The 20,346-nt window shown below is 34.5% G+C and overlaps 1 protein-coding gene across 3 annotated transcripts in view; it reads right to left on the reverse strand.

Annotated features, from left to right (window-relative positions):
* Window positions 1–20,346, reverse strand: part of MAST4 (microtubule associated serine/threonine kinase family member 4) — a 101,353-nt gene that overhangs the window by 12,980 nt on the left and 68,027 nt on the right. For all 3 annotated transcript variants that reach the window (XM_083353799.1, XM_083353801.1, XM_083353800.1), the window contains 11 exons: window positions 17,894–18,102; window positions 17,162–17,300; window positions 16,363–16,495; window positions 15,571–15,736; window positions 13,361–13,462; window positions 7,107–7,229; window positions 6,821–6,939; window positions 4,983–5,107; window positions 4,653–4,891; window positions 2,291–2,491; window positions 1,173–1,402 (listed from right to left, as the gene is read on the reverse strand). In XM_083353799.1, coding sequence (XP_083209925.1) covers window positions 1,173–1,402; window positions 2,291–2,491; window positions 4,653–4,891; window positions 4,983–5,107; window positions 6,821–6,939; window positions 7,107–7,229; window positions 13,361–13,462; window positions 15,571–15,736; window positions 16,363–16,495; window positions 17,162–17,300; window positions 17,894–18,102 — 1,786 coding nt within the window. The remainder of the gene's footprint in view (window positions 1–1,172; window positions 1,403–2,290; window positions 2,492–4,652; window positions 4,892–4,982; window positions 5,108–6,820; window positions 6,940–7,106; window positions 7,230–13,360; window positions 13,463–15,570; window positions 15,737–16,362; window positions 16,496–17,161; window positions 17,301–17,893; window positions 18,103–20,346) is intronic.

The following is a 20,346-nucleotide window of genomic DNA, read 5'->3' on the forward strand; positions in this document are numbered from 1 at the left end:
CAATTGAGACTGGCAATTTTGTCATTAAGTGAAGTGGTTGCTAAGTGAAACTGCAATTGTCCTTATGGACTTACTTGCTTTGCTTTACAAATCTATGAAGGATATAAATGCAAGGATAATTAAAAATGACTTTTTATCACTTTTATAGCAGTTGCTAAATGGGACAATCGCTAAATGAGGATTAGCTGTATTAAGGAAGAATGTTGAGGTAGTTTGCTCATATAAAAATATGAATGAAAACTGGATTCAATTGAACCAATATGTGAAGAAAAAGTGGATAGTGAGAGGAAGAGAGAAAGAGTCATAGCTGAAGTGATCAGAAAAGGTGGACTCAGGCAGCAGCACAAGGCCTGGATCCCCTCTTCCCCATTAGTATTGGATTCATATAAGGGATATGATTCAAGTTCTTTTGTTAATTAAATACTGCCATAGCAAGAAATTACAAGACAGAACAAATATTAATTTTAATGCCATTTACATTTTTGGCTGAATTGGTAAGTCAAGTTACTAGAAAACTAAACTTCGTTCCTGAAGATATTTCTTTTGAATGTCATCTTGATGCAGACAAAATGAAAAGGGGACATTGACTGAAAGATCAGAGAACCCAAACTTGGAACTGGCCCACAGAAATTATGGTACCTTAATAACAGATATGATCAGCTTGAAGATCAGTAAAGAATAAAAACTTGCCAGGGTCTATATATTAAGATATGTTATTCTGAAACTATTTTTCATTTTAATAAGCCTAAAGAAGGTAAGAATCTCTATACATTTTCCTCCTTTAAGTTCAAATATTCTATTTTAAATGGTTAAGGCTACTTAAGGCACATTAGCTATATTTCCAATTCAGACTAAATCAGTGACACTCAAAGTGTGGTCTGGAGAATTCTGGAGTTTCCCAAAATCCTTCCAGGAGATCTACAAATATTTTAAATATTTTAAAGTTTCTCAGTTTTAATTTTTAATATACTAAATACTGATAGACATTTGGGGCTCTCAATAATTTTTAAGAATGTAAAGAGGATCTGAAACCAAAATGATTGAACATAGCTGGATTACATATTATACTAACTTATAATACTTTTCCATTATTATACTACACTAAATTTTGTGTTTCATTTAAGCATAACCTACAAATAAATTAATCAAGTATAAGAGATTGTGAATTTTACCCAAATAATGTGATGAACTGTGTAGATGTCGCTATCACCCACATATACTCTAATTGCTCGGATAGTGAATCCATACTTTTTGCCTGAAGTATGAATTATGACAGGCTGGTGGGGACTTGCAGGAGCAGTTGATGAGTCACGGCTTGGAGAAGAATCTCTAGAAGATGAAGGATCTGAAGATATGGAATGCGGGGACATTGGACTTCCCAAAGGAGACACCCCAAATATATCTGGAAAAAAATGGTCTCTATTTAGGAGTATATTCAGTTTCATATATATGTTAATACACTATGTTATCATACTCACAGCTTTGCTTTTTAAGAAGTATCTGCCACTGTTCAAAACATTCCAAAATATTTCTCTTTATTTGGTGGGAAAAATTACCAACCTACAGGTTTTTGTATTTTATATAATGTTTATGGTTAAGATCTTTTTGGTTAAGATCTCAGTATGTTCCTGCCCTTACTATAATATATAATATACCCATGTTTTGCAGAATATTATTTTATGGTTAAGACAAAGTAGGGAAAACATGGAATAGATAAGTTTCATTCTAACTCCTCATAGCCAAGTCTTATAGGACTAGTGCAGTTCTGTGTAACAATGTAATGTGATGAATGTGTTTTCTTTTTTTTTTTTGTTCTCCTTTCTTGTTGCATGTGTTCACTAGACAGCCTTCAGAAATTATCTGCGCTATCCATAGTTTCATTTCATCCATTTATCTGATCCAAGCGTGTATCTGCACTGGGACAGGCAGCAGTTTCGCTGATCTGGATAACACGTCTAGAAGATAAAAGGCAAGGCGGCTTTGAATGGATCAATCCTTAGTATTCCAAGCCATTGTCTAGCCGCTTCACTCTTCTGGATCAGATCCAGCCCATTGTTTAAATCAAAATTCCTTTTGCTGATAGCAAATATTCACCAGATAATGCAACTTCTTTTAGAAGAAGATAACAATAAGTTGCATAGGGAGTATTAACGATTCAGTGTACACAACATGCAAAACCTTTAAAAAATGTGACTCATTTTAACACAAGAAAGGTTCAGTTGAAGATGCATCGCTTAAAGAGAAAAAGAATCACATAGGCATCAGTTTCATCATTATAAACAGTATCTACCTCCTGGAATCATAAGGGACAGAGCACTGGCCGAGAGAGACTTTGTAACCTTTCCAGATATTTTCTTTTTTTCTGTAGTTTCTAATCGCTGACGAGCCATTTGAGATGCTTGTTCACTAGATGGTTTTGAGAAACTATCTGTGCTATCCATACTTTCATTTCTTCCATTTATCTGATCCAAGTGCTCTGAAAAGCTACCAGCTGCACAAAATAAAAGAATGAACACATTGAATAAAGATTTGGGAGGAACTCAAACAATAAGATGAGGATTTATTTTTCTGGTACAACCTCATGCAATAAAATTCTAGAACAAGCACCTGCACAGTTATTAATCATCATTTTGGGATGAGGACCAAGCATTGATATTAGTTTCTTTGTCCTTCCTTGCACTAAATTTCCCATTTTCCCTTATTTTAATAATACGTTTAATTTTCACAACCTTGCTTAAAGTTGTTGGATTAGCTTGCTTTCAGCTACAATATTTAAAATACAACACAAAACATATCCAAAGTGGTTTTTCTAAAAGATAACTGGACTTTTTTTTGGGGGGGGGAGGGTTTCTTTGAAAATATTTATCTTCTTATCAAGAAGCTTTTTGGATAAGAAGATAAATATTTTCAGAGGAAAAAAACAAGAAAGTCCACTTGCCTTTTGGAAAAAGCACCTTTGGGACCTCTATGACCAAATGATTGAAAATCTCCATAAACATTTACAGCATAAAACCAAAAGAGAAAAGGTTAGAGCTCATATAAAAGAGGGAAGATTATCAGACCAAATCTGATTATTTCTGTATGCTCATAAAATACCATTTTAGGCAAAGAGTGTCACTTGTTAGTAAACAATACAGAAAACTTAGCTGAGAAAGCAGCAGTAGTAGAAACATTGGAGAAAAGCGGTCACTTAAATCCTGAAGCTTCTGACTTTAAATTAAACTAAGCTGAGTCAAACATGTGCCTTGGACTTTAAAGAGGTTAATATGAATTTCTCAAGAATAGGTCTTACCAAATTACTCATATACAATTTCTTTTAAATAACTTTATTAACAGATTATAGGAATGGTACTGTATAGTTATATCTTGATTTCAGCAAAGCATTTATGGTAGTACCCTCCATGATATTTTAATCAATAAGCTAGACAAATAAGGACTAGGTAATGTAACAAGTAGATATATAGCTGGCTTGAATACTGTACTTATTAAACTATATGTACTGTAGATATCTAATCCAAAGTTTATGGAGTCCTTCGTGCTCTCTGAGCCTGGCTGTTTGCTGTAGACATTTTATTACCAGTCTAAGTATTATCTTCAGTGCTAGATCAGGTCTTCAGCCTTCAGGGCTAGCACTGAAGACATTATTTAGTCTGGTAATGACAAATCTGGAAGCAAACAATCAAGCTCAGAAAACACCAAGTATTCCACAGTTCAACCATAGGCTACATACATACATACACATACATACATACATATATACATACATACATACATATATACATATATAAGGTAAAGGTAAAGGTTCCCCCGCACATGCGTGCTAGTCGTTTCCAACTCTAGGGGCCGGTGCTCATCTCCGTTTCAAAGCCGAAGAGCCAGTGCTTGTCCGAGGACGTCTCCGTGGTCATGTGGCCGGCATGACTCGATGCCAAAGGCGCACGGAACGCTGTTACCTTCCCACCGTAGTGGTCCCTATTTTTCTACTTGCATTTTTACGTGCTTTCGAACTGCTAGGTTGGCAGAAGCTGGGACGAGTAACAGGCGCTCACTCTGCTACACGGCACTCGGGATTCAACCCACCAAACTGCCGACCTTCTGATCGACATATATATATGTGTGTGTGTGTGTATGTGTATATACACACACACACACACACACACACACACACACACACACACATATATATATTCTATTAGTATTAAAGGATTGTTTCTTGGTCTATTGATGCTTACAAGAGTGTTATAAATCTTTATATCTCTGAAGATGAGATCATGATCTTGTCACAATGAATCACTTTAGATTTTTTTTATTCTTCATTAAAAGTAGATGTTGAGGAAAGGGTAAGGAGAACAGTAGTTCTTTGTTGTTTTAATAGATTTTCCTACTGTTACAAATCTCCTTTTAAAAAGTTCACATAAGTACTGACAGAACTTTCTCCTTATAACTAAACCAGGGGGGGGTTGCAACAAAAGGGGCAAGAAATAAAAGTTGTGTTCATCCCCATACGTTGTGATCTAAAGAAAATGATCCATTGTGCTAATCTGAGTTACCCATTTCACACCATTGAGCAGCTGAAAAAAATCAAGACAAATTGTTATTATAGCCTGCTCAATAGGTAGACCTAAGAAAAGCCATTTCTATATGGATCATACCTGAGAGTGTGGAATTACTAATTGTGCTTGCTGGAGTTGTTACCTCCACCTCCACTTCATCTTGAACAGTTTCTTCATTTACAGACACAGTCTTTTCTTGAACTTTATGAGATCCAACAGGACACGGTAATTCTTCTGAATCTCCTTCAGCTGATATAGCTAATTTTGGAAGTAACCCTGAACTGTGGCGTTGCTTAACGCTTTCAGTATCCGAAGAAACTGATGTAGATATCTGCTGCCTATATTTAAAATGATAACAAATGTCAACACACACTAAATATACATACATTCACAAATATTGCGTAGTGATCAAATATTAATATTACTTACATATCAGAATATTCTGAGCTCCAGCACGAAGATTCTGAAGATGTTAGCGTCACATTTGTTGTTCCTTCTGTTGTATTCTCCTTTTCTTCAGTTTGAATGGTGACTCGATCTATACTACTAAAAACCTTTGTGCAAGGGTTGGGGATGAGGACAAAATAATGAAAAGTTAACAATTACTGTATGAAACAGAACTTCAGAAAAGTATGTATTACGATTCAAATACTTCAGCTAGATGTGTAAAAACTGTGTTTACTTTTATACAAGGAAAAAATATATCATGGGGTTTGTCTGGATCATTCTAAGTCAGGGCTGTCAAACTCAATTCCATTGAGGGCCGCATCAGCATTGTGATTGCCCTCAGGGGGCCGGGTGGGTGTGGCCTACTGGGTGGGCGTGGCTAAAGTGCATATGGCCTACTGGGTGGGCGTGGCCAGCTCTACATCGTTCGCATCAAGGGTGCCTATGGGGGCCTGGGCAGGAATGGGACAGATCTGAGGGTCTCTGGCAGGAGGAGGGTCTCTGGGCCAGGGCCAAGGCAGTGGGGGCCGTTCCCTCACTGTTTCCAGGATGGCTTCGCGGGCCGCATGAAACCACTTCGCGGGCCAGATCTGGCCCCTGGGCCTTGTGTTTGACATGTCTGTTCTAAGTAGCTCACATTATGGTCGAGGTGAAATCCAGATTGCTTTGGTTGTTTCTGGTTTTATTTTTATTTATTTTATTTTAATTCCATTTATATCCCGCCCTTCTCCGAAGACTCAGGGTGGCTTACAAGCTTAGCAGTAGCCTTCATTCTATGTATATGCCTGCTTATTAGGGCTTTCACACACACACACCCAAGCGGCATTATTACAAAGTCAGCTTATTGCCCCCAACAATCTGGGTCCTCATTTTACCTACCTCGGAAGGATGGAAGGCTGAGTCAACCTTGAGCCTGGTGGGATGCGAACCTGCACTAATTGCAGGCAGCTGGTGTTACTTAAGGAGGCATTAGCCCACTGCTCCAATAAGGCTGTTGCTTTTGGCAAAGAAAAACCCCCACACAGGTGAGTAATGCAAAGCTCCTGCTATTTCCTCCATCCTCTCTTTCTTGCATGCCTGTGTACCAACTTGCCTGATGATTTCCCCCTGGCTTTCCTTTCCCTTTCCTCCCCCACCTGCAACCACCTTGAATACAAGAAGAGCATACAATGGATATAAAAAGTCTACATACCCTTATTAAAATACCAGATTTTTGAGGTGTAAAAAAAATCAGATCAAGATAAATCACTTTAGAATTTTTCCCAACTTTAATGTAACATATAAGCTGACAATCCCAATTGAAAAATAACTGGAAATCTTTTAGAGGAAAAATTTAAAAAGCATACAGTAATGTTTGGATTAGAGAAACACACATTTATAACCCTAATAATTGAATCTTGTGGGCAAAAAGAATTTGGAAGCAGGGCAGTCCCCTCTGAATGAATTTATTCACAATAATCCAAGAAGGTACTATAGTAGAATATCAAGTTTATTGCAATTGCGTATCAATTGCAAACTCACTGTAAACTTTATTTTAAACCCTCCCCCTCAACAGCTTCATTCAGTATGAGAAAAATGCACTTCATAGTAATCATTTTGGCATCCTAATGATTCCTTGAGCTGTTGGGAACAGAATTTTATTGTCCTGTGAGGATATGCACAGGTGGCTACAAAGGATGACAAATGGCTTGTGAGCCATGAGTTGCTCACCCATATTAACATACTGAAACCTTAAATTTATATGCAAAATTATTTTGCAATAATTCATAATTGCATTTTTGTATTAGGTATATTTGCATGCAAAATATTTAAATACTAACTTTTGAAAATCGATGTGAACATGAAGAAAACTGTCTTATCTCCAAATTAAAATCTTCATCATTTGTATCTTCTTCTTCTTCTTCTTCTGTCTCCATATGGTGATACTTCTCAGAACGAGCTATAAAACAACATGGATATGTATGTATATTACCATGACTCAAATTAATTGAATAAGTTTTACTCAAAAATCCTTAGATGTCAACAAAAATGCATTTCAAAATCAACTACTACAGCCATAAAATTTAATATATGGATATTTGTATATCTCTATCAAAGTAGACATACTGTCAAAGTAGCTTGTGTCATCTTCAGATTCCAGCTGAGGAATAAATTCTGCTTTCTGTCTCAGCAAACTATTCCAATCTAAGTTTTGAAAGAACTGGTGTTGTTTCACTTCGTAAGTACCACCTGGGGGAGCAAGAGAAAACTATTGCAGATTATATATACAAATAAATTGTTTATACTTTTGAAAAGTGCATTACCTTCCAGATTTACATATAATGATAAAGAAGAGCTGCAGGTTTATCATGCCACTAATTTTTGTAACTATTGAGAAATATTTACCTTTGGAAAAAGGACATCAAAGAAAGGACAATATGTCCATTAACCACTAGTGTATTTTTAAGTTATTAAGCAGTATACAATAATTTTATATTAGACCCAAAACTCAAACATAATATCAATGGAAGAAAGCTTATTTATAAATCAGCAGAAAGCAAATACTTATTAAAACACTGGATTCCTTGTAGGTTTTTAAAAAATATTTTTCAAGATTCTACTTGCATTTTTTGCCTAAATTTTGTTTTCCCACAATACTCAAATTTGATATGTAAACCACCTTTGTCAGCATGTAAAGCATTTGGAAATGTACTGTTGGATTGTAAATAATATTCATTTTATTTATTTGTGATTTTCAGGGATACAGTAATTACTCAGAGTAGTCTAAATATTTATAGAAACTAAATATTTTTTCCATCGACATATTTGCAATCAATTCTACAATCATGGTTAATGAAGCAGAACTTTGAAGCATAAAAAATTCCACCTTCCACTGAAAAGAAATGACACCTCCCTCCTCTTCTATTACTTCCAGCTGCAGCAAACTACAATTCCCAGAATTCCAAAGCAGCATTGTCAATAATGAATGATGGTTGCTACTGTAGCTTAGACAGAAACAGTGATAGTTGTTCAATCCCTCATATATAAGAAATCCTCCCTACTGAAAAAGAATGAAAATATTTTTTGTCCTTGAAAATCATCTGTAGTTTGATCACTAATTAAATTTACTGCAATAATAATACTAATAATAATAATAATAATAATAATAATAATAATAATAATAATAATTCGCCATTAGTCAATTGCAAAAGCCGGCCTTACTAGGAACTGCTTCCATCCTGCGAGAATATCTATAATACCATCAAACATCCACATCTGCCTATCCCAGGTCCTTGGTAAGGACTCGATAGGTAGACAAAAATGCCAAATCCAGTCTGAACATCTGGCTGACTGATGGATAGCAATGAGAAGTATGTTAATTTAGATAAGAGATAATTTGTATTAAAGGAAACAAGAAAGAGGAAGTATTGGTTACAACAATTTGTAGATTTGTAATAGTATGTATTTGTCTGAAATGGAATTATTGTAACCAGACACCACGTTGTTTTTTAAAGATACTATTGTAACATTGGAAAACTAATTAAAAGAAAAAAGAAAAATCTGCAAATTTGATTGCTCCTATAAATACCAAAACTGCTCAAGCTATTCTTAAGAGTTAAATATCAAAGTATGAAATATGACAATAAATTTATTTTAGTCATACATGACTATGATGTGTATATGTGTCTAATAGACAAAATATTGTTACATGTTTCAATTATTCTGAAAATTATCTAAAGAGGTCATGACTCTTATACTGTTGAAAAACAGTTCTTGCATATTAATTAAAATGTTGAATGGAAACAGAAATAAGGCTTTTTATTCTGCATGGAATAGCAGTAGTTTTTAAAAAGTACAGAAATATATGGAAAAGATTAAATGAAAATTTATTCTCAGTTATTAATATTTCAACATCAACATAAATACTTTTTTATATTTGAAAAATCTGGAATAATCCTCCTTAGTTAGAGCAGATCCTATTATAAGAGATTAGTGCATAAAGGATTTAACTAAAATATATTTTAGTGCCATGCTTTCCACTGATTGCCTATGAGAAAGTTCTTTAAGTTTCTGGATTCATTCCAATCAAACCAAGTTACATTTTTCTTCCAGTATTTATTTATTCGGTTTATATACCGCCCTACTCCCGAATGACTCAGGGCGGTTTACAAGGCAAAATTTAAAAACAATACAATATAAAATTAAAATAAAATAAAATTAAGTCTAGCCCCCCAAAAAATTAAAATCACAATTTAAAAACATTAAAACCCCTCAGTCCAGACCAGATAGCTCAAAGAGCCAGGTTTTTAGGTCCCAGCGAAATGAACGAAGATCGGGGGCAGTCCAGAGTTCCGTTGGCAGTTGATTCCATAGGGCAGGCGCACCCACAGAGAACGCCCTCCCCCTGGGGATTGCCCGTCGGCAATCCTTGACCAGCGGTACCCTGAGGAATAACATTTGCTTAAAAATTCCAACTCTGTCTTTAGGCTATTTTACTCAAAATTATCCAACTTTTCCTTTAAGAACAAGTTAATTTGTGACTGTAACTTTTTAAAATTAATACCTATTAATGTACAGTTGCAAGAAAAAGTATGTGAACCCTTTGGGATTACGTGGAGTTTTGCACGAATTGGCCATAAAATGCGCTCTAAACGTCATGTAAGTCACCACAATAGAAAAACATAGCTCCAATATGATCTTCTAAAGAGAGCTGTGAGTCTAGGAGGACCCCAAGTTGCGCGCCCTATCTACGGGGGGGTAATAACTCACCCCCCATGGCAAGAGATGGAGTAATCTGAATTTCCCGGGATGCCGGCATAAACAGCCACTCAGTCTTCTCAGGGTTGAGTCGAAGCCTGTTCCTCCCCATCCAGACCCGGACCGCCTCCAGGCAACGGAACATCACGTCGAGGGCATCACTGGGGTGGTTTGGGGTCAAAATAAAAAGCTGGGTATCATCAGCATACTGATGATACCCAACTCCAAAACCACGAATGATCTCACCCAGCGGCTTCATATAGATGTTGAACAGGAGAGGCTGGATACGATCTTTGCAATGACAGAGCAAATTACCGTATTTTCCGGCGTATAAGACTACTTTTTAACCCATGAAAATCTTCTCAAAAGTCAGGGGTCATCTTATACGCCGGGTGCTGAAAATTTAGGGACAGGGCTGGCTGGAAAACCTGGAGCGGATCTCCCATTTAGTCTGCGCAGGGAAAGCGGGACCAATTGGAGAAGAAGCTGCAGTCTGTGATTTTTTACAGGCTGGGGTCTGGGCGTCTTTTCTTCTAAAGTTGAAGAGCAGCTGTAGTATATCCCAACTTGAAAGGCAGGTGGGGAAAGCAGCAGAAAAGAGCAGCGGCTTAGCTCTAAGGACAATTTGACTCAGGAACTGGGCGGCCTGGCTGGAAAACCTGGAGCGGATCTCCTATTTGGTCTTTTTTTAAAAAATCCCATTTATATCCTGCCCTTCTCCGATGACTCAGGGTGGCTTACAATTTAAAGCACAAATCAATGTGCTTAGCAATAGCCTTCATTCTGTGTATATGCCTGTTTATTAGGGCTTTCACCCCCCCAAGCAGCATTATTACAAAGTCAGCTTATTGCCCCCAACAATCTGGGTCCTCATTTTACCTACCTTGGAAGGATGGAAAGCTGAGTCAACCTTGAGCCTGGTGGGATGCGAACCTGCACTAATTGCAGGCAGCTTGTGTTACTTAAGGCTCTGCGCAGGGAAAGCTTTAGAGTGAATTAGGAAAAGTGAAAAAGTGAATTAGGAAAATAGGGAACGGTTGCTGGAATTGGGTATGTGTAGTTTAACAAAGAGAAGGGTGAGGGGTGACATGATAGCAGTGATCCAATATCTCAGGGGCTGCCACAAAGCAGAGGGAGCCAAGCTATTCTCCAAAGCACCTGAAAGCAGGACAAGAAACAATGGATGGAAACTAGTCAAGGAGAGAAGCAACCTAGAACTAAGGAGAAACTTCCTGACAGTTAGAACAATTAATCAGTGGAACAACCTGCCTCCAGAAGTGGTGAATGCTCCAACACTGGAAGTTTTTAAGAAGAGACTGGACAGCCATTTGTCTGAAATGGTATAGGGTTTCCTGCCTTAGCAGGGGGTTGGACTAGATGACCTCCAAGGTCCCCTCCAACTACTTCTTCTTCTTCTTCTTCTTCTTCTTCTTCTTCTTCTTCTTCTTCTTCTTATTATTATTATTATTATTATTATTATTTATTATATTACTATTATTATTATTATAGTTTAATCCACTTGCACTCTTTTATGTTTTACATGTTTGATGACAAACACCCTTATGTTTATAAGTGACAGTTTTCCTACTAAGCACCTGCATGTCATAAGCATCTGAATTAAAATTACCATATTAAAATCAAATCTGATGTTTTTAAATTTTTATTTGGTGTGCGTTGGAAGAGGGGTAGTCTTATACGGCGAGCATAGCCCAAACCCTATAATTTAACAGGAAATGTAGGGGGTCGTCTTATATGCCCAGTCGTCTTATATGCCGGAAAATACGGTAAAGCCAAGCTGCAAGAAAAATCTGACAATTTAAAGCCACCAAATCAAACTCTGACTGTAAATGAGGAAAAGATAACCCAAAACCAAATAGAAGAAGTGGAAACTAACACTAAAATAGGAGATTTCAAAGAACAACAAAAGCAACCTACAGAAAACCTTAAAGTCCAAACTTTAATAGCAACTACAAAACTTACAAGCCAAAAAGCAACAGCACCTGAAGAAAGCAACACCAAGAGTGAAGACACTAAAGGCCTTCAAATACACTATATTGAGAATTCAGTTAATCAAATGTCAAACATAATACCAGCTACTTCTTTCTACCTAACCCAGACAGAATTGGAAGAACAAAAAGATTTGACTGATTTAATGACAGTTATATTATATCAAACACCAAAAACCGAACTACCAAAACAAAAATACAATGGTTACACAGGGTACATTTTCCTTGCAAAACTGACATTTGGATACGCTTCCTGGATTCAAATAAGGGGTCTAGGAAGAAAGGAAGATACATTTGAGAATTTAAAAATACCAAGAGCGAAGTATGATTGGCACAAAAGGAAGGCAAGAGTTAGATTTAAAAGACTGAACTTGTTTCTTTTTTGGGATTCCTAAAGATAGACTATAAAAATATCTTTTTATGGATTAAGGGGAATCTCTAAAAATATCACTGATTTTACATTTAATTTTTAGATTTGTAAAGGTAATATAACTCCGAACTATATTATAGAATTTGGAATGACATATCGAAAGATGGTATTTTAATAATTGATGTTCTAATAACTGGTGATTTGCTAAGATGAAAATTAGACTTTAATGGTAAAACATAAAAATGTTTTGTAATGAACAATGTAAGTATAGTAGACAAAAGAATTATTCTTTATTGAAATAGGGAATTGTGGGTTACCTAAAATTAAGCTTTTTTCTATATACTATAAGCTATTCTAGAATATCCTAGATAAAATTTAAAAACAGGATATTGATATGTATTAGTGAAAATATATTTTGAATTTTGTTGATTGACTAGGTTATAACTAGAAATATACTAACTTGCTTATTTTGACTATGTAATCACTAAGGGAATTAGAGAGGGCATCTCTGTTGATGTAACCTGACCTATTTACAAATGGCTATTTCTTATTTTAATTACCCAACCACCATATTGTTTCACAAATACATGTACATGTAAATATTAAAAATCAATAAAACTTGTTTAAAAAAAATTGGGGTTCCAACTGTCATGACAACATAATAGTTTTTTAACAGTGTAGTTGTAAAGTACTATTATCTAGATCAGGGGTGTCAAACTTGCCGCCTCACGCGCCTCACAACTTGCCAGAGTTGTGGTGGGCGCGGCTTCCACATGACGCCTCTGGCCTGCGGTTTGACACCCCGATCTAGATAAACCATTCCAGGTTCTCTGCAAGTCTCTCAGGCATTAATAAATTCTGAATCCTCTAAAATCTTTATCATGATAGCAAATTGTTTACATAGTGAGGACCAGCATTTATTGACCTATTGTGGGGGAAATAGGAGGAAGAAGGAATATTAGATATGTTTGTGGCCTTCAGCTATTTATAAAAATAAGGCAAGATACAAATAAATAAACAAATAGGAAGAATAGATTAGAAAATAAGAAAAATTTACAAGATGTGGTTTGATTCAATGCCAGCTTAGTTATTATTTAAGTTAGCAAAACAAAGAGAACAAAGAAATATGTTTTTAAACTACAACTAGACACAGGTATTTATTAAGTAGAAACAAAAAGTTCAAACACCCCACAGCCAAAGAAATAATGCTTCCAGCCTGTAGTAAAATAAAAGCAAAGTTTTCTAACCTGTTCCTAATCTCTCCAAAGGGTTCTGTCTCAAAAGCAAAGCAATCAAATCCTGGGCATCTGGAGGTGGTGCTTCATCCTTTTCAGGCCAGTTGATCTCATCTAGGAAAAAGAAATACCACTTCTAAATCTGTTTCTGTTGTTGTTTTTAATGTTGTAGCATTCTATATGGACAAGTCCTGGCATCTTAATTTTCAGTTCATGGTTGTTAATCCTGTGTAGACTTTGAGCTCCAAAACTGTTTGAAACACTTTTGTATTGTCTAATGTTATTATTTATTATACTTATATTATACTTATATTATACTATATAATATACTAAGAATACACCCAAGAGTTCAAGCACACAAATAAATAAAAGCTTATTTTGAGGTTTGCCAGTTTTCAGTTCTTAAAATGCCATTTAAATTTGATTTGAAAAATATAAATATGTGTTGATACCCTAAGGGATCAAAGCTAAAACATTTGTTATATGTACTAATTAAACATTTCATATAGCTTTGCACCATACCAGAAACAATATTTATTACTTGTATTATGAACAACTACCATATTGTATAAAAAGCTCATTAACAGTAGGCATACCATGTATTTCCTTCACTTTTATTAAAAATATGCCAGATTATTTTTTAAAAGCCCTTTTAAAAACGCAATTGCATTTTTTCCTTTACCATTACCACCTCATTTTATTAGTAGACCTTATCAGCATACTTTGTAAAATATATTGGGAAATGAGTAAACATAGATTGCTTAACATAAACAACAGGTGTCTATTTCTACGCAACTGGAAAACATGAAAGAACACCAACTAGAATAGTGATAGATGTTGTTCCATTAGTATTTAGTTTTGCCACAAGCTGCATAACAATACTTTGGTTCAGCCTGCAGGTTACAATCTAAAAGGTTATGGAATTTTAAATGAAAGAACAGCTGCTACAGAAATAACATTATACTGTAACAGCCACCAGTGAAATCATTAACAATCTGTGAACTGCATTTGAATTCTTCCTTTCCCCATTATTTATTATTTGGGAAACTATTGTTTCAGGCTTTTATTACACCTCTTCTAATTTATTGCATTATGCTATTAGGCATTTTCCATTTTATGCAAATGAAATAAATGTGAACTTTTTAAAATACAGATATTTAAGGTCTGATTAGACTATGCTAGTTTGAAGCATTAATCTAAATACTTTCTTTCTGTTTAAAGCACCTGTCATTTATTTTATTGCTTTCTCCGCTCCTTTCAAAATATATATAGTCACTCATTTCTATAATGTAATTGCTCTAGATATGATTAATGATATCTTAACTTTTAATTTCTTTATGATCTTATTCTTCTCTGGCACTCTGTAGCAAATTATTTTTCCTTTTCCATTCCTTTCCCAGGTTCTTTAATCGCAATTGCTCTATACTGAGAACATGCAAACAGAAATTGTTCTAAATGTATATTTAATACATAGTCTCACAACTTTACTAGTATTTGCTAATGTAATTGTGATCGCTGTTATTGTAATTACTGAAAAGCGAACACATTTACTCAGATGACTTTAGAGCTGGGATGTGTATCAAGAGAAATGGTCCTTCTAGCACTTTACAGAATGGGAAAGCATGGAAGTGATTCAAATTATAAAAACAAATTAAGCACTCTACAAACAATATATAATATTTCTTAATGAATTTATTCTATTTTTTTCGGAAGTTTAAAATTTTCAGACTTATCATTCTTGCCTGATGGGTGAGATGGACAATTCCTTTTTTTCTTTTGTAAATTATAACTAATATAATATTATAGCCTTTCATAAGCAATAAAACCCTGACTGAGGAATTAAGACTGGTCAGGTAGTGTCACACCCAAAGACAACATGTTGAAATTTAATCAAGTTCCTTATTTGCCTATGCCTAGTAGAATCTTGCCAGACTAAAGCCATAACCTTCTAACTTAATAGATATACTTTGGGAGATTTTAGGGTGTGGCTACCCTGAACTTCTTCCTACTTCCCCATCCAGTTCAAGGCTGAGCAGTCTTCTATTTTGGGCCCCTATCTGGAATGTGCTGTGTCTCCCTGGGAAACCAAAATCACAGTGCCAAGATCCCCCCCCCACACACACACACTCTGCTCCAGCTGCACTTTCCATCACAGGTAGCCATCCCCAAAGGAAAGTGTGTAACGATATAAGGAAAATCACTTCTGTCTTGTGATAAATTACCACTGATAACTTGTCCAAATAGCTCCTCTGGTGTATCTCCAAAGAATGGCACACACCCAACAAGAAACTCATAAAGGATAATTCCCATGGACCACCAGTCCACTGGTTTGCCATAACCTTGCCTTAGAATCACTTCTGGAGCTATATATTCTGGTGTACCACAAACCTAAATAAGGAAACAGTAAAAAAGAAAACTGTAAACTTTAATAATGTCTCTATCATATTAATTTCAAATTTTCTTTTCCTTTTTTAATTTTAAGAAAACATGTTAATTTTTCACATTTTCTAATAAAAGTTTCCAGCTTAACTTTTGCAAGTGAATATTTCACAGACACTGTCTGCCAACTTGAAATCAAAACATATTATACATATATTTATTCTGATTATGTTTGGATTATTCTTATTTTAAATTGAAAACTTGAACAATTTTACCTTAAGTAAATCTTAAGACTGAACAGATTGTGGGTAAATGGTAATGAGGCATGCTTAAGGGGAAATGGGCCATAGCTAGGATTTTTAGCATCCTTGATTGTACAATGCATCATGAGTTCCACAAGTACTCTGCTGAGACTCTGAATTCTTTATAAAAACAACGTTCAATTTGTCTCTTTCACAACCTCACTTGCTTTAGAGCATTCATCTTACTAATAGACCATAATGGTGAAAAACCAAATTTGAAACAATCTGCAGTGCAAAAAATAAAGATAACTCTTATGTAGAAATTTGCAATAATATTATAGAAATTAAAAATAATTTGTTAAAACTTTTGGAAAGAAAACAAACATTGCTTACCTGTTTATCCAGAAATTCTCTAGCATCCTTCTCAATATGACCCTCATAAAGATTGGTGGTCATACTCATGAGACCAACCTTAGACAGCCCAAAATCTGTTAACTTTATATGTCCCATGGATGTTACTAGTAAACTGGAAAAAAGAATAACAATAAGTAATAACTATTAGTAACTTTGTTACTGTTACTGTTGTAACAGAACAGTGTTTTCAGTTCACCATTTAATATCAAGTTGTTATTATAATCACATCCTATCTGCAAATATGTTGGAATGACTATGACACTTGAAAGGTGGTTTTTCATAGAATATATTTAATTTTGAAAACAAAGTGCTAGCTTAGTGAAATCCATCAAATCGCAAGATAGACAATCTTGATTCATTAAGGGATAATGGGAGGAGACTAAACACCTTAAGAAACTAAAGTTATAAATCTGTAAACTGTGTATGCAGTCATATTTTTTAAAGAAAGTTCATTTAAATTATTCACAATTAAATAGTAAACATCATAGCACCAAATTTACAATCCATTGGTGTACTCAAAACAAATTTTAAAAATGGAAGTTATGAAATATTAATCAATGAACACATTATGAACATAAATATCTCAAATATCTATACTAATATTCATCATAATTATGGATTTATTTCAGAAATCATCCTTTATAGAATTAAAAAATAATACAATCAGATTATGAATTATGAATTTATATAACAATAAACATTTCTGCTTCTTGCTTCATATTATACACTCCTAGTTTTTCTGTAAATATTTTCTGTTAACTACATGCTACATACATACTTATCAGGTTTCAAATCTCTGTGTACTATTCCATAGTTGTGGAGATATTCCAATGCTAAAACAGTCTCAGCAAAATACATCCTGGCCATATCTACAGGCAAAGGACCCATATTTTTCATCAAAGTAGCACAGTCTCCACCTAAAACATAATGCATATTGCTATATTTTATGCCACACAGAGAAATCAACCACAACATTCAGACTAGCAAACAGATGGCAGTATTAAAAAGAAAACTTCCTTGTTAGCAAACAAAAACAGAATAAACTTCAGTGTGGGCATATAGAAATTCTTTTTTAGAGTTCAGATTAAAAACTGAATGGGATAAATTGAAAATTTTGTACACTAGTTTGCTGATTATACTATAGGGGAGAAAGCATTTTGCTCTATGAACATGCATCATGACTTGGGGATAATTTTGTACCAATCAGGATTAATTTGGTTGGAGTCTTGCCTTCCTACTCTCATTTATATTGTCAATAACCCATGAGGTAAATTAAATAGGGATTATGACCAGACAAGATGACATTAGATAATCTCATGATCATACAGAGACTTGATACTATGTCTCCCTTTTCGAGCCCTGTTATTGCTATAGGAACACTATGACATATGGGGGAGAGTCAGCCTTTAAGTATAAAACATTTGACATTTCTAATTTTCAATATTCATTTATGGTTTCTCAATATTACAATACATTGCACTTGACACATAATATAAAACAAAGACTGTACCTTCCACATATTCCATGACCATGCATAAATGGCGTTTAGTTTCAAAGGAACAATACATGCTGACTACAAATGGATTTTCTGCAAATGTCAGGATATCACGCTCAACAAACGCCTGCTGAATCTGGTTTCGAAGAATGAGATTCTGTTTGTTAATCTTCTTCATTGCAAATCTCTGTCTTGTTTCTTTATGACGCACCAGGTAAACAGCGCTTGGAAAGAAAAGGAATGGGGAATTATTAAATCAATTACTATTTAAAAATCTGTAATACTAAATAGGTGTACAATCTGGTAGGAAAAGTTCAACATTTGAGAAATAATAAAATGTATATTTTTAATGCAGCTTGCTATCCCAATTTATCTAATCAACTACATAAAAGAAGTACTCATAATATTTTGATAATTATCCTTAAGTTTCATTTCATTAAATTTTTCATAAAAACGATATGGCACAATATTACAATTGTAATAGTATACTGTTAGGTAAAATGTTATTGTACTTAAAAATATTCAAAGTTTCAAAGGAAAATTGAAAGATTATAAGTATAAATAAGTAAAAATTCACTTATTTATTATTCCAATTTATACAGCTGCCTATGTCATATATATGCTCTGGGTGCCTTATAAATAAATAAAAAACAATATAAAACAACCAAACAATGCAGTAGTAAAAACAATATAAAAATCAGCATAAAATTCATAGCTGAGGTAATCATTTAACACTCAAAATCACTGGGCCAGTTCTGCATTAACAGATTAAGAATAAATTAATTAATAGTTTAAGTAATAATTAAATAATAAATTAAAATTAACACATTGATTATCAACTAGGTTGCAAATGGCATGAGTTTCATAGGTAGAACTGTTATTATATTCAGGATTTAGCATAAGAAGTTAAAAAAACTTGATTCCTCCCTACTCTGCTATATGTAGTACCATAATTAATATACAGAGTGTTACTTTAATTTCTTAATTTTCAGATTAGAGAAAGTATACAGAAAAAAAAGAAAGCAAACAGGTGAAAACTCAAAAACATACCGTAATTCAGTGCTGGCAAACCAATATTATTACAACAAATTAAAATTCAAATTATAATGACACTAACTTAATCAAAAATTCAAATCATATATTCACCTTTTTGTATTTCCTCATAATATATTTTAGAGAACACCATTTCTCATTAAATTAAAGCCATATTTACCTCTTCAAAAATTGAACTTTGTGTAAGTATTTACAGCTTATGTTTCAAGATATTTTCTTTATGAAGCACCTTCAGGAAACATTTCAAATACTCTATTTATGTGAATGGTTGGAGTGCTCAAATGGAGCTGTGCGCACAGAACCATCCCCTCTCCTCCCTGGGCTGCCAAACCACAAAGGTTGGAGACTGTTGTTATATAACGCTAGTAATCAACTACTATGGCAACAACTTTTCACAAGTATCTTTATCCCATACTTGTAAATGTGATTTTTGTTTGCAAAATTGTACTCTTAAATTTTGATTTGTATTTCATTCTTCCAGGATGAAACTGAATTTTGTGTCTTCTGTAAGTCTGATAAAAAAAATCTCCAATTCTTAATCTAAGCCATTGTAAAAAAAAAAAAAGACAAATAAAGGGTCCAGGACTACATCTTATGCCATTCTATTCAATACCATTTCCTTTCTTGGAGGGAAACAATCATACATTTCAAATCCTTTCTTCCATTAGGGCTTTCCTACCAGGCAATCATATTGATTATTGCTCTGAGTTTATTAAAATCAATGTTACTGAACTACAAAATACACATTTGAGTATTCTCAATCCAGCATTTACATTGTCACTTCCACCTAATTTTAATTCTACAACTTACTAGACTAGACTAGACTAGACTAGACTAGAAGCTGAATGGGACCTTGGAGGTCTTCTGGTCCAGCCCCCTGCTTGAGCAGGAGAACCTATACCATTTCAGACAAGTGACTGTCTAGTCTCTTCTTAAAAACCTCCAGTGATGGAGTGCACACAATTTATTAAGGCAAGCTGTTCCACTGTTTAACTGTCCTCACTGTTAAGAAGTTTCTCCTTAATTCCAGGTTGCTTCTTTCTGTGGTCAGTTTCCAACCACTGTTTCTTGTCTTTCCCTGTGGTGCTTTGGAGAATAGTTTGACACCCTCTTCTTTGTAGCAGCCCCTCAAATACTGGAATACTTCTAATCAAATTAACTTTTGTCTATCAGTTATATTCTGTCAGGAATATCTTATGTATTGTGCCTTTCCTCATTGTCTGTAAGACAAGATAAACATTCTTTAAACGATGATTGGCAGAGTTTCTCTCCCAAAAGACGTAGGGGTAATGCAAGTTCTTCATCATTACTACTTCATGCCTGTTTGAAAAATCTCGTTAACTTTTGGAAATCATTATCAGTATCTTCTTCTTAACTGGCCATGCAATAAAAGCAATTATACTGGTTTTATTTGT

This window comes from Vipera ursinii (genome assembly GCF_947247035.1).
Source record: "Vipera ursinii genome assembly, chromosome: 2".
Lineage (NCBI taxonomy): Eukaryota > Metazoa > Chordata > Lepidosauria > Squamata > Viperidae > Vipera > Vipera ursinii.